This window comes from Diachasma alloeum, unplaced genomic scaffold (assembly GCF_001412515.2).
Source record: "Diachasma alloeum isolate Michigan unplaced genomic scaffold, Dall2.0 Dall_scaffold_00214, whole genome shotgun sequence".
NCBI lineage: Eukaryota > Metazoa > Arthropoda > Insecta > Hymenoptera > Braconidae > Diachasma > Diachasma alloeum.
In genome coordinates, this window is record NW_021680379.1 from 745,652 (window position 1) to 760,479 (window position 14,828).

The following is a 14,828-nucleotide window of genomic DNA, read 5'->3' on the forward strand; positions in this document are numbered from 1 at the left end:
GATGAAAAAGTTTAATAGAAAAACCTAGCGAATTCGTTAGACAATCGTATTGGATTTCTATTGAACTCTGTATTCGTTTTTGGTCGATTCTATTGAAATGTTCAATAGTAAAGATTCTATAGAAACTCAAAAGAATTCGATTTTTCTATACAACTTATTCTATTGAGATATTTTCTATAGAATTTTCTCGGCTCAAATTTTCGAAGTTTTTTTCATTCTACTTTTCTTTCCTTCTTATGAAGAAAATCAAACAAAAAAATTTTCAGCCGAGGAAATTTTATCTGAAGAAAATAATTTATATAGAAAAATCGAATTCTATTCATTTTTTCTATTAAATATTTCAATAGAATCAGCCAAAACTAATAGAAAGTTCAATAGAAATCCAATATAATTCTCTAACGAATTTGCTAGGTTTTTCTATTAAATTTTTTCGTGCGTGAATCCACGCTACTTCGAGTTCAATATTCACTGGATGCTTCAGAATATAAGAGAGTTACCAAACTTTTCGCGTAAACCTTTTCGCAGAGCAACTAAATAAAGATCTAACAAATTGTCTAAAGGGCAATGAGAGTGGACCGGCAGTTCTGCCAGCGTTCGATAAGCTTTTGTCTCTCATTGAGATGTTGATCAGAGAGTGTCCTGGCGCCGGACACCTGACCAGCCTTCAGTTTCCGAGGGTCCAAGTTAGCCCCAAATGTCTGTACACCTTTAGCAAACTTAGAAAATGGAGAAAGAATTTCTTTCGCAGTATTTGCTACAGGGGACGCTGCATTTGCGACGTTCGTTTTTAGGGATTTTATAGCAGATTCACTCTGCGACGAAGTTATATTATTGACTGTTAGATCCTGCTCAGAGTTGCTACGTTTTCTGTCTCCCGAGGGCTCGAGTTGCATGTGATTACTCGGCTTGACGTTTCCATCAACTTCACTTGATGAATGACTGATGTTCTTCGTCAAGTTCAAGGTGGATGGTGGAAGGGCTCTCTCTTTCTCCTCTCTCTCACCTTCTCCAGCTGCTTGAATAGTGATTTCAGGGGCTGGCCTGTCCCCCTCTGATGGAGACACCAGATGCAGCCCATCCATTGCCAAATCAACTTTATTGTAATAATTTTGGGGATTTCGTTCCACAACTCCAGTGAATTCCTGAGGCACTGGACTACTCCCACTACTCCCACCACTGCTGTGGACTTCCTCAGGATCAGCACTTCTCTTTCCTGCCAAATCATAATTCCCAACTGTGAAAGTTGTCTTTTTGGCTGAGTCTGTGAATTTCGTCGACGATTTATCTGATTTCCTCCCTCCACTGAAGGTGGAACCCAACTTGTTCAATTTGCTGAATTGTTCTGACATGTTGCTCAAGGCTTTTGTTCCTGCGCTCTTGAGGGCGAGAAGTTGAGTCTCGGAGACGTTCCTGGTGATCTGGGGGAACGATGAGATGTCTAAGAGGATTGTCGATCCTTTTGCTTTTACCGGTTTACTCGTTCGTTTATCTAAGGGAACGTTCATGGCGATGGGAACTTTTGGAAGGGCGGCGATCTCAACAGCTACCGAAAATGTCTCGCAAATAGCTTTCATTGATTCAATTGTCTCCTCGTCCGTTTTTATGACAACCGCCATGTTATTGAAAAAACGAAGGTTGGTGCTTCTAAACATGTGGAAATATCCGTACTCACTTCCCATTTTGTAGTTTATCCTGATGCAGTGGTGCTGTTTATTCTTGAAGAGGGATACTCCACTGTCTGGTTGGCCGAATTCGATCATGACGATGTCAGAAAGCGGAACTCTCTGGTAGTTCGTGACTTTGTCGATCTGGTCGTCGTAGTCTGCTACGTAGTAACTGTCCCTGGTGAGGATTAGGATTGAGTCCATTTCGGTTTCACTGGGATCACCTGCCACTGGGTCTGCGTCGATGAGACCCCAACTTCCGAGAATTACTTCGGGATCGGGGATGAGAAGCTTTTTGCAGTCCTCGATCAGGAGTTTCACGTGGAATGCTGTTGCAGCGTTGTCCTCTTCCTCATTACGCTCGTGGAAGATTTCTTCGTTTACTGAGTGACCTGACATTAGGTCGATACTGGCTTGTCTGTAGACATCTTTGAATCGGTTCAAATAATATCTGTAACAGACATTTTCAAGTGGAATTTTAGTATTTTTGGGGTCTTGGGAATGTGGGGAGATCCAAGTAAAATCCACAATTTCATTGTTACAAAAAATCATCGTGAATTGAAGAGGATTCTAATTGTGAAATTCATGGTATATCAGACTCATATGATTGTGAGAGAATGCGAATTGTCGATCGATACTTCTTTTGTGAATTGTATTTTGATTTGAGAACAAATGCCCTCAGGTCTATTCAATTATCTTCCTTGGATTCAGAGATATTGATCAAAAAGTCACTCCGCACAGAGAAAAAATTATTTTTGCCAAATATGCAGTTAGTTGAGAGAAGCATTTATTTTTTCAAAATCGTATTTCTTCAATCGAGTCATTCCCAGGCGAGCCCGATTAGGTTTGAATTATACGAATCATGTTGCTCTAGAGAATGACAATTTTTTAATATCGAATAATATCGAATAATATTGAATTCTCTCTTCGATTGATGTAAGATTTAATATCGAATTCTTTTTTAATGTCGAATAATATCGAATTCTCTCTTCGATTAATGTAAGAAAAAAATTAGAAACCCCATTAATAATTTCAGGATATCTGCATTTCCTCTTGGAATCGATTGATCCATAGGTGGCCCGACTTTTTTTCCATTGAAAAATTCCCAGAAATTTTTTCCCCGTCAGTCCTTCCTTGGCGAATTCTTCCCTTTGAAATTACTTTCCTTACGATTTTTTTCCATGTGGGATTTTACTTGGAGTTGTTTTCAGTAAATACTAATTACATTAATTTTTTTTGTCTTAGAAGGGAAAAAAATGAATAACTTCCAATATAAATATTGGAAATGGTTGAGTTTAAGGAAAAACTGGATCTGGATTGTAATTTTGTCTTATAGATGTTCTATGTGAAAAGTTGAATCCTCTTCTGACGAAAAGGTGTTTGTAAATTATTCACGATGATCAGAAATTGTTGACTTCAAGGAAATAATGCATGATATATTGAATAAATATGAATTGATGCTGTGTTCAAATATGTGTCTGATTTAATATTTTCCAGGGAAATTTTGTATGGGTTTTTTTCTTAGGGACATGGGAACTTTTCTTCAGAATATTTTTTTAGGAGAAAAAATTTCCAAGGGAAAAATTTTCAGATTTTTTCCGTGGATTTTTTACTGGGAAAAAAAATTCGGGAACCGGTCCATTTTATTTGATTGTTTAACAAAAAAAAACTTTTGAAATATTTCACAATTCTACTCGACAAATCAATTTCGTAGTAGCACATTTATTACAATGAAAGAATCCTCTTTCTGTCACCAATCTATGGAAGTAATAAATTTCTGTGTCTTTTGTAAAATTTTCAATATATATTTGAGAAAATTAAGACATAAGACAAAATTTCCTGTTATTTATTGAGATTCGGCTTTGCTGTTTAACTACAACAGTTGAAGTAACTAATCAGTCTAGAAAAAAAAAGTACTTGAATTCGAAATATGAAGGGAAAGAGGATTCAACGTGGACGAACCTGCCTAGATCGTATAGGACACTTGCAAATAGGATATCAGGATGTTCTGCAATAAATAGTTGTATGTTCGGTGGTTTTACGGGTATTAATTCGAGACAACAATTGTCGAGTATTTGTAAGTAATGTGACCAATCGTCCCTCAATCTCTCAACGTCGACCTGATTACCGACTGTAAGGTCAATCGCCGCCTGGCGTGTCTCATCCAGAAAGTGTTGCTGGTAATATCTACGGTAAAAGGTGTTTCTATCAGGAATTTTAAGGTCCGGTGAGAGACAGTGCATGGGTGGAGGCCAATGAAGGATTTTTAATGTAGAAAATAAAAGTAGACAGTTGACGTTTTTACCTGTTCGCTGAATTTACGCCGTCTTTCATGAGTCCAGTAAATTTCCTCTCACCAGTTCTCGTATAATCTCCCTAGAATGCAAAATACAAATGAATTAAGGACAATGAACACTCCGAAAGAATTTTGTTACACTTATAAGTTTATTTTTTCAAAAAACCTCAATTATGACCCATGCCATTGAGTTTCATCACGATAATAATGATGATGAAATACAATTCAGTAGCGAAGTTGTAAAAGGAGATGTCAACTTTGACTACTGACCAGTTTTCAATCAATATCTCGGAATCTGAGGGAGATAGCAAAATTTTCGGAATTACATTTGTTGTAGCACTCAATCGGCTCCACAAAAAAGGTTATAACAAAAATTTCGCTATCTCCCTTAGATCCTGAGATATTGATTCAAAACTGGTCAATAGTCGAAATTGATTTATCTCCTTTTACCATTTCGCTACTGAACTATTTAAGAAGAGATTACCGTGAGTTTTAAAAATCAAGTGCAATCACAATTACGAATTAGTTCTTTGAAATTGAACTCCTACGCAGCTAATTTAGTTATTATTTAAATAAAAAATTGCACCATTCATGTAAACTAGCCTGAAAAATATTTCTGAAAGAACCGAGAATATATTTTAAATATTTTAAGGATAATTTTTTTGTTCATTTTTCATGAATGGCGTTTATTTTACGCCAGAGTCGAATTTCAAAAAACGAATTCGTAATTGTTATTGTATACATTTTTTTAGCAATTTTGAAAAAAAAAACCTCTGTAGCTCAAAAATTAGAGGGCCTGGACTATTTTTTACCTTTTAAGCGTGTGCGGGGCAAATGATTTATGAACAATTAATTTTTTTGGACTAATTATTCGTTTTTAAACATGTATAATCGATCTTCAATGCATAAGAAATCTCACTCCAATATTCCACGACTTTTAAAACTCATAGTAGACTCTTAAAAAATCTAAGAAATTTCCATGTTCCATTTACCTTCAATGCATTCGTTCCTGCATACTGTTTACTAATAATATCCCCATTATTAGCCCACAATAATTGAAAGGTCTGTCTGAGATTTGTTGGTAATGTCCCATCAGGTGGAATTAATCCCAATTTCGAAAACTGCATTTCCATTACAGTTTTACCAAGCGCAGTTTGCACAACATTCGTTCTATCCAAACAATCGATGCAGTTAATTCTGAATACTCCTTTCTGGGTGCAAATTGGGCCTTGAACATCGTGCCAGCAGTAGCCCATTTCGGTCAAGACTCCACTCAGAGCATTCACTAGGATTGAAACATTCTCAAAATGCATTCCTCGACAATATTCATGAAAATCAAATGTTGTGTAGGTGATGTCCGGATGATTGTAGTTTATCACGTGGTTACTGTAAGCATCCCAGATAATTTTCTCTTTTCCACTTTGTTCTATTAAATTTACAATGCAAATGGGACCGTAGTATGACAGTTCCTCTTCAAAGTGTTTTTCGAAGGCGATCTGAGTCTCGGTTTCATCTGGAAATTATTGAAGAATGAGTATCCATCTTAATTACTGAGACATTTTGTCTTTGATAATGTAGAATAGAATAGCGTTTATTCGATGCCCTGAGATATAAAAGATTTACATAAAATTAATTCTAAATGTTATCAAATTATATCAAATTATTCTCGAACTAAAATATATAGATTTATCAGCTAATCAAAAATTTTATACATTTTCTATTTATGTAAATTTTATTATTATTATTAGTTGTCAAACATACTTCACTAATCTAATTCGTTATTACATGGATTCTTCCTCAATCCAGCCACCTATTTTTTTCAAGGTCTCCATAAAATCTGAGAAAAATCAGTAATCTCTGTAAATTTTGTCAGATTTTTGCAAGGATCCGTGATGGAAATAAGTGGATCTGAACAAATTTCGAAAAAAATAGATATCGGGAGAAGTTGCCGTCCGATAAAAAAACAATTGGAACAAAAAATATTGGTTTTTACCTGAATTTTTCAAATAGTTTTTTTATTATAGGAAAAAAAGAGGTATAGAAAGTTTCAACTTTAGAATTAGCTTAAAAATTCCATTTTTACGCATTTCGACATTTTTGTTTTTCTTAAAAAAAATTGAGATAACATGATTCAAATTCAACGTTTATCAATGAAAATGGAAATGGGACGGGCGCAAGATTCGGAGAAAAAAGAATCACCGGTAGTTTTTGAATTCGTTATCAATGCTCATATATTGGCTAAATCGTTGATGTCACACAAACGAATAAAAAAAATTTCAAATTTTTCCCCCCAATTGTTCTCAAGAAAAAGAATCACTTCATTGAAAGCTTCTAACTCTCATACGGACCGCTTGGCGGTAAGAATTTGAATTTTTTTTTGTGACTTTGGATACCGTCAAAGACTGAGCCAAAATTTTAGTATTCATGACAAAGTCAAAAATTACCCAAGATGATTTTTTTTCTCCCAAGCTCACGCTTATGTTGAATTTAAAACATCATATTACCATTTTTTTTTTAAATAAAAAAAATGTCAAAATGCGTACAAATTGAATTTCTAGAGTTTAAACTCTCTACACTCTCTTTTTTCCTATAATAAAGAAATTATTTGAAAAATGCAGTGTAAAAACCTATATTTTTTATTCCAAACTTTTTTTCTTTGAGGTCGACTTCTCCTGATATCTGTTTTGAATAAAAATTGAATAAAATAGGTGGCTAAATTGAAGAAAAATCCGTCATTATTGAATGGAAAATTCTGACTGAATAAAATTAATATTGCATTTTTTTACATTTCCCATAGAATTCAGATTTTTCAGACTAATTCCTGCATAGAACCATTCTATAGTATATTCCTACAGAAATCATGTAGAAAATCTTTTATACGTCAGGTATTATAGATTTTTTTCACATCTCCCAGTGAAAATTGAAAAAACTACAATTGACTCTGACGTATCGAGCAGCAAAGAATGGTGTTATTGTTCACGTTACCTCTATCGATACGAGGTGGAGGTCTATATTTGTATCCTGGCTGAGACCAGTAGACTGGAACACTCCCACGGACCTGAACGAACGACACTTGATGATCATGATACCAAACCAATTGTTCTGTCTCCACATAATTGGCACACTTTCCCGCCTCGTCCACCCCTCGCCTTTTATATCTATTAATTATTTACGTCTGGTTAGTTGGAATTGTGATTATTTGAAATCAATAATTGGATTTATGAAATCTGTCAATGAGAACGGTGACCCAATAGATGGAAAAGAGACATTTCTGGAGATAGGAAATTATAGTATAGCAGAGATATTGCATTCTATTGGCATAAGTAAATTCAACAAAGGGACCATTATCGAATAAAATTATTATTTATATCTTCTTGGGTAAATAACAATAAAAATGAATCAAAGTTGAGGCCCGGGTGGATTATCGTTGGAGCATGATCTTGGTTTTTCTTTATTTTGATAATCTGCAATGATCTTTAATTGCTTTTCAGTTTTGCATAGCCCTGGAGTCTACAAAAATTATAATTGTACAATCAAAAAAAGGTTGAAAAAAAGCTGAACATTTTGAAAGAACGTTTTTGAATAATATTGGGAAATAAACCCAATAGGGAGGAAATTGCAAATTAATAATTTGATGTATCTAATGACTGTTAGGTTGTCATTTGTCACAGTAGTCAATGGCTGTCAGATCGTTAGTTACCATGATAAATTATTCATTCACTATTTCCTCTCTATCGGACTTATTTCTTAATCTTTATTAAAAACGCTCTTTAAAAATGTTCATTTTTTTGCTTCCGAATGGAAGCCTTGTAATCGTTCAATTTTTACTTTTTCGAATTTTGCTTGGAAATGATGTAGAATGGTCTGAAATGAAAAAATACGAAGTTTGAGCACCCCGTGTGTGTGTAAATGGTCATCGGGTGGTCACTTTTTCGTAAATTGAATGAATAAACGGCTAAAACACTTCCCAAAAATTTGAAATTTTGTCAGATATTTGGTATTGACTTGGACTACCTCCCTGTAAAATTTAAGCCCGATCGGTCCATTAGTTTCTGAGAAAAAGCAATTTGTTTTCGTTTGGTTTGTCGTAAATATCTCAAAAACTATGCAAACGATTCCAAAATTGTTTTTCAAAATGTTCGTCTCGATGTCTTCTATCCCAATCAATCAAAATATGTATACCCGTTTATACAAAGTTTTTGAGATATTTCCATTTTTCCGTTATTTGTTTAAAATCCTGGTACGCTCTCTCACTTTCGCAAAAATCGAGATATCAACTTGAAATTTAGCATGGAGTTATCTGTTATCATTGTGATATTTGGTATTGAACCTGGGCTGAATCCGGTGATTAGTTCTTGAGATATTCAATTTTGTATGAATTTTCGTATTTCATTTAGTAAGTATACTATAATTACAGATTTATTTTCAATTTCCGTTCGTTTTTTGCTTCAGAATGGGAGCATTGCATTTGTTCAAAATGCCTGTACGAGGTCTGACTCTTGAAAAAAAAAAGATATTAACTCGAAATTTGGTACAGGTTTCTACTAAACAAAATATCCTGCCCAAATCATTCAATTTATTGATGGCAAGAAAAGAGATTCACATACGACTTAGTAACCCATCTGTAGTCGCATACGAGCTGTCGCCTACTTGTTTTTCTACTTCTTTTGATTGTACAATTATAATTTTTAGGGACTCCTGCGTAATGCAAATTCTAATGAAAATTGTGATGTATTTTAGATTGTAAAGATGGAAAAGCAATTGAGATAACGTTCGAAAGATAATCCACCCGGGCCTTAAATTCGCAAATTGCTGATGGTTATTAAAAATAATTCACCTTGTTCCAGCTCGAAATCTACTTCTTCTTGAAATGATGGCAAGGTTGAATGTTTCATACTGGGGTTGATTATCATATCCAACTTCAACTTTACATTTTTCTATCTGAATGTATCCTTGGATAATAGGTAGAATCCAATGATTCGCAGCGTCACTCTACCAAAAAAAACGTAAAAATAAACGACTAACGTATGCAAAATTGAAAGAATCATGAAATTAACCGTTCATATTCAATTTCTTTAACAATAAGTTCCGTACCCATTTTCATAAACAAAAATATCTTTCAAATTGTTCAAAATATGATCGATTGGCAGGTCAACTTACGTTTAAATTGATGAGATCATGAAGCATGTGTTTGTTCCAAAAAAATCTATCGTCAACTGTCTTCCACAGGGATTTATCATCTTCCCCCATCTCTTTTGACTTCATCTCTTTCTCCCTTTGCCTCTGCAAACAATTCGTGATATCTCCAGTCTGACAGAAAAAAAAGGAATCAGTCTCTCCGAACACTTTGTTCAGTTCCTCGAGTATTCTCCTTTCAAACTTCTCTTTGTCCTTTCCAATACTCCGTTTGATCACCGTGGACTTGACTTGTGATGTTGCAAGTGCTGCGGCCTGCTGAGTGGTGTTCTTGATCGTATTCGTAGCACTCTTTATTGTCCCCCATGTCTTCATGAATCCAGTCTTTTGGGGAGCATCGAACGAACTCCCCATCGAAATTTTCGACATGCCTCCGTGTTTTTTACATGGAGTTAGACCCAAATCAGAATTCTCTGAACCAATTTGAAGGAAGGCGACCGATTTAATTTTATGGACAATGCGATTTCCATATAGTTCACCTACAGTTGATATTTCCTTTATCAACATTAGTCGGGGCTCCATGAAAGATGTTTGCTCGATTTTTCCGATTATTCCGTGGCAGATTCCGAGACATTCCAAATTATTTGCTGTTGCCCATTCCCAATCTACCAATGAAGTAACACAATTTTTTTTGTGCATTCGATGAAATGTAATATTTATTTATTAGATTCTAGATTCATTTATGCTATTTTATTTCATTTACTTTCCATTTTCGTCTTCACAAAAAAAATTTTTTCTTCTCGTATACCCTTTCGGGTCTTTTACGATTTGTTCCCTTCCCACCCCCCAACCCCCTGTACCGCATTCGCCGAAGGACAAGGGAAAACCTCATTTTGAGGTTTTCCCTTTTGTTCCTAAAAGACAAAACTATTCGACTGCTTTGGTAGCTTTTTTGAATTCTTCAGAATAAAATGTTTCTTTTCAGGGACAACTGGACTTTTCCAAGGCTCCAAATAATAAAGAGGAAAATCCAATAAAGCTCAATAGATAATAAGATTGACTTTCTCACAATGGAGATGACTTGTGACTTTGGTCTTTTGCAATGTTTGACCCCTGTAAAATTTACTGTTTATGGGGTATGGGACTCATGTTTTTGAGTTTCTTAAAATACCGTAAATCGTACCACATGATGTAATATTACATTGTGTCACCAAGCGATGAAACTATTTTCTGACGAATGTGGCTTGATATTCAATCACATGAATCAGAAAATTGGTTTTCTGTACTGCTTCTCACGATTTCTCGTCTGGGAATTGGTTATCGCCGTGTGACATACAATATTTTATGTCTCTGTGCCCGGAAACCGCGATTCAACCGAGAGAATCGATGTTAGAATCGCGGTTTTACAGACCTAGGAACATAAAATATTTTTTTATGCCCCAAGTACCGAAAACCGCGTTCTAACCGAACAAAGTGAAGTTAAAATTTGGGGTTTATCAATCCTCGAGACATAATATACTGTTTTTTATGATATTTATGCGTCCAATACTGCATCATCATCAGTCGGAATAAAATAAAACATTCTAGTAATTGAAAATTGCAAGCTTGCAGTGTAATTTACGAACGTAATTACGTAAATTACGTCGGTAAAAGACGGTGTAATTTACCAACGTAATTTACACGCCCAAGCCTGGCAATTTCATTTACCATGGGAAAAAGTAATTCATCTGTCCGAAATTCAAAGAAAAACGACGCGCGGCGGGATTTCCCTCATAGGGTGACCAATCTAGGGTTAGTTCACAAGTTACAATATTGAATGAAGGGGAATTATGTTAAAGATCAATAGAAAGTATTTTTTTTGTGATCAAAACAAATACACAAAACAAAAATCTTTCGAAATCTCATTTGCATAATAGAAAAATCTTTCCATGTATTCCTGAAAATTCTATTTTTTCCTTCATATGGTAAAAGAATATCTCTTCATTCCTATGGTCGGATTCCAATTATTATTATGAAAAGAAAATGGAAAAAGCATCACAACGGGATAATCGGCTGGAAAATTGATTTTTTTTCTTCTTTTATAGTGGCGGGAACTTCGAATCCCTTTTTTTCTTCAAGTATTATAGCGAATTTTTCTGCAAATATTTCAAATTGCCCCCCGTTATGTTCGATTTAGTTCTACTCTACTCCGGCGTAGGGTACCCCACTCCGGCGTAGAGCAACCTAAATCGAAAATGCTGTTAGAGAGATATCAATATTTCAACGAGAAGAAATTGAAAAAATGCAATAAAAGTCAGCGGGAAGAAGTAAAAAAATTCATTTTTCAATGTCTCCAGAAAGCTTTAAAATCGACATATTTTTTCGAATAATGGAAGAACACCCATAAATTCGATTTCTATCCGTGTCTTTCGATAGAATAAATTGAATAAATGACAAAAATTAAGAATTGAAAACTCAAAATTTTAAGCGATTATTATTATGTAATTTTTACTGAAATTTTTTGCCAGTTCCAAGGAGCTTGCAACTGGCTATCGCCTGGGGGCCTTCAGCCAAGTATTAACATTTTATGAGCCTTATAGTTATTGTAATATTTATCCTTCCAGAATAATTCAGTAGCGAAGTGGTTCAACAAGATGAGGTAATTTTACTTGGAGGCCGGTTTTCGAGAATACCTCAATATTGTAGGGAGACAGTAAAATTGTCGAAGATCACGGACGAAAAAATTTAACAAAAAAACCTAGAGAATTCGCTAGATAATTCTATTGGATTTCAATTGAACGTCCTGTTAGTTTTTGGCCGATTCTATTGAAATGTTCAATCGAAAATATTCTATAGAAAAAGTCAAAAGAATTCGACTCTTCTGTAGAACTTATTCTATTGAGATATTTTCTATAGAATTTGCTCGGTTCAAATTTTCTAAGTTTTTCTGTTTGATTTTTTCGGATTTTATTGATGAGAAGAACAGAAAAATAGAATGAAAAAACTTGGAAAATTTTTACCGAGGAAATTCTATAGAAAATATCTGAAAAGAATAAGTTATGTAGAAAAATCGAATTCTGTTGAGTTCTTCTATTGAATATTTTCTATAGAACATTTCAATAGAATCGGCCAAAAACTAAAAGAAAGTTCAATAGAAATCTAATCGAATTTTCTAACGAATTCGTTGGGTTTTTCTATTACATTTCTTCGTGCGTGATACCTTTTGTAGAGCTCTCTTTTCAGTCTATGAAAAATATCTTCATGAAATATCGGTCGGCTTTCATACATTTAAAGATTCAAAAGAGTCTAGACTAATGTAAAATCAATATCTTTCATTATTTGAAAAATCTCGAATTGTTACTTCCTTTAAAATTTTGCCTTATTACGAAAGACGAAAAAGTGTCGTATATAAAATTTCCTCATGCACTTGTCCTATACAAAATAAAACGGTATTGAGAATCCTAGGGAAAATTCGCGCATTTTTGCAGTTAAATTTCTTTTAGAAGTTTTTTAACTAAATGAAACGACAGACGAGATTCGTTCAACTGGGAAATTATGGGAATTTTCTTCCAGAAAATGTTTAAATTTTTCTTAGAATGTAATATAGGGGAGGGTGGGGCAAAACGGCCCCCCTTCAATTGTCAATAACTTGTGAATGACACTGTGAAAATTCCCAGTTTTAACTTCATTTTGAAGATAATTTTTCATTCTTCAAAACGAGCTGTAACTCATCCCAATCGGATTATTGAATCGGAAAATATTGACGATTAAAGGGGGGCCGTTTTGCCCCATCCTCCCCTATGTAATAAATAATCTGAGGCATTCTGAATTGTTTACCACTACCGCTCCCCATCTAGCAAGAAATTATAAGAAAAATTAACTTTCTCGATGATTTAATGGAATGTAATATTCATACTCTCTCGCACACTTGTAGCGAGGGCGTAGAATAAAGTAGGTATGTTTGTCTTACAATTAGAGATCAATTTCAACGAATATTTCGGAGTTCAAGGGATATTATTTTAAGCTCCAAGTTCGCTTCACAAAAAAAAAATCTTTATGAATTTTTTTCTATGTCGCTTAAATGCGGCAATAGGGGAGTTTGGAAAAATGAACACTCTTCACTATTTGAATAAAAATATTCATATCTTCCAAATAATATATAAATGATTTATCGATTAAACTCCGGTTAGCCTTTTCAGGAAGGAGAAGTGTACTTCTCATGTGAGAAAATTATTGTAGATATGGTGAGCAGGCCAATTGCTGGTCGGTTTAGGAGAATTCGCGTTTCGCGGTAGGATCTAAAATAAAAGAATCATCTAAATGAGGATGTGATGACTTCCATACCTTCAAGAATGATTTAATTAGTAGAAAAAAATTATTTGAAGTGAAAATAACAAAACAAAGAATAATTAAATGATGAAATAGTAGAATGCAGCCGAAACCCCTAATCCCCCCAGTCGATCAATAGAAAAAATAATTGACCACATGATTATACACGAGTAGGGGTGGGCGGGGTAAAATGAACACTTTAGACTTTTTAAAAATTATTCATAACTCAGAAAAAAAAATTATCAATTGAGCTCAGTTTAGGCTCGTCACAAAGGGAAAGAATTGTTTTTTGTATTGAGAAGAAAATTATTAAATTTTATCAACATTTCAACCCCTCATTAATATTTCAAAAAAAGTCAAAAGTGTCCGTTTTACCCCAACCTCCCCTAATATTAGGGGTGGGCGGGGTAAAATGGACACTTTAGACTTTTTTAAAATTATTCATAACTCAAAAAAAAATTTTTGAAAAAAAATTTATCAATTGAGCTCAGTTTAGGCTCGTCACAAAGGGAAAGAATTGTTCTTTGTATTGAAAAGAAAATTATTAAATTTTATCAACATTCCAACCCCTCATTAGCATTTCAAAAAAAGTCAAAAGTGTCCGTTTTACCCCAACCTCCCCTAATATTATTGAAAGGTGAAATAATCAGTACAATTTTCATTTTATTTATGGAACATTCAATGCAAGTTGAAATCGTCCAGAAACTAACCCCCGTCCAGAAATTGACCTTTTACCCTATTCCATAAACAATTCAATGAGTTATCAACATTTGAGAAAAATTTGAAATTTTCATTTTGCCCTATTTATAAATCCTCAAAGTTATTAAAGTTAACAATCATCTCGCTTTGCCACTGCTTTGTCTACTCCTATCACTCAATTTTCTAAGATTCTGTTGTCATAAAAAATAAAATGAGTAACTCTTCACGATTAAAAAATGATAAACTCTGAATGAGATAAAGATTGAATCATAATTCTGTATTCATACAACGTGCCCTCATTTTTAAGGCTTCAACAAAAATATTCTAATAATAACCATCGATCATCAAATACTTTACCAGCTTTAGCAGACAATTCTCCAGTTATTTTATCACACCAGAGATTGTGTCTCTCCTGTACGAAAATGAAATGGGTGTCACTCCGAAACAATTCCATTTTGAATGTCAATTAAAACTGACAGATAAAATCCCTCCCAAATAGCACAGCTACACAATTCCCAATCGAATCAATGGAATTTGCATTCCATCCACGGAGACGCAATCAAATTAACCAAAACCCATGTGAAACATTGTTAGAATTCTTACGAATTCCATCGATAACCCGAATATTTTTCCCGGAATTTCACCACGTTCAGTTTGACATTTTTCCACTGTAAGAAGCCTGCGCAGCCATTTTTATGTGTGTAATTGTGAATGTCGGCTACATG

The 14,828-nt window shown here is 34.3% G+C and overlaps 1 protein-coding gene across 2 annotated transcripts; it reads right to left on the reverse strand.

The window, feature by feature from the left end:
• Positions 1 to 399: 399 nt before the first annotated feature.
• LOC107037217 (phosphatidylinositide phosphatase SAC2) lies at positions 400 to 14,786 on the reverse strand. 2 transcript variants are annotated; one of them, XM_015255642.1, is made up of 8 exons: positions 14,461 to 14,786; positions 9,121 to 9,761; positions 8,798 to 8,952; positions 6,946 to 7,118; positions 4,953 to 5,473; positions 3,970 to 4,040; positions 3,627 to 3,851; positions 400 to 2,115 (listed from the first exon to the last, which is right to left on the reverse strand). In XM_015255642.1, exons 1-8 carry the CDS (start codon positions 14,555 to 14,557, stop codon positions 555 to 557), a joined length of 3,444 nt encoding a protein of 1,147 aa, XP_015111128.1. In that variant the 5' UTR covers positions 14,558 to 14,786; the 3' UTR covers positions 400 to 554. The 2 variants fall into 2 exon arrangements, with proteins under 2 accessions (XP_015111128.1, XP_015111129.1); XM_015255643.1 differs by lacking the exon at positions 3,627 to 3,851.
• Between the last annotated feature and the right edge of the window lie 42 nt (positions 14,787 to 14,828).

Bases quoted from the DNA above. Each gene is read 5' to 3' on its own strand.
- LOC107037217 (XM_015255642.1), bottom strand. From the start codon at position 14,557: ATGGAATTGTTTCGGAGTGACACCCATTTCATTTTCGTACAGGAGAGA. The intron at 7,119-8,797 runs GTGAATTATTTT...AATAATTAATAG, and splicing joins AGATTTCGAGCTGGAACAAG to ATATAAAAGGCGAGGGGTGG. The intron at 5,474-6,945 runs GTAACGTGAACA...AATAATTTCCAG, and splicing joins TCCACCTCGTATCGATAGAG to ATGAAACCGAGACTCAGATC.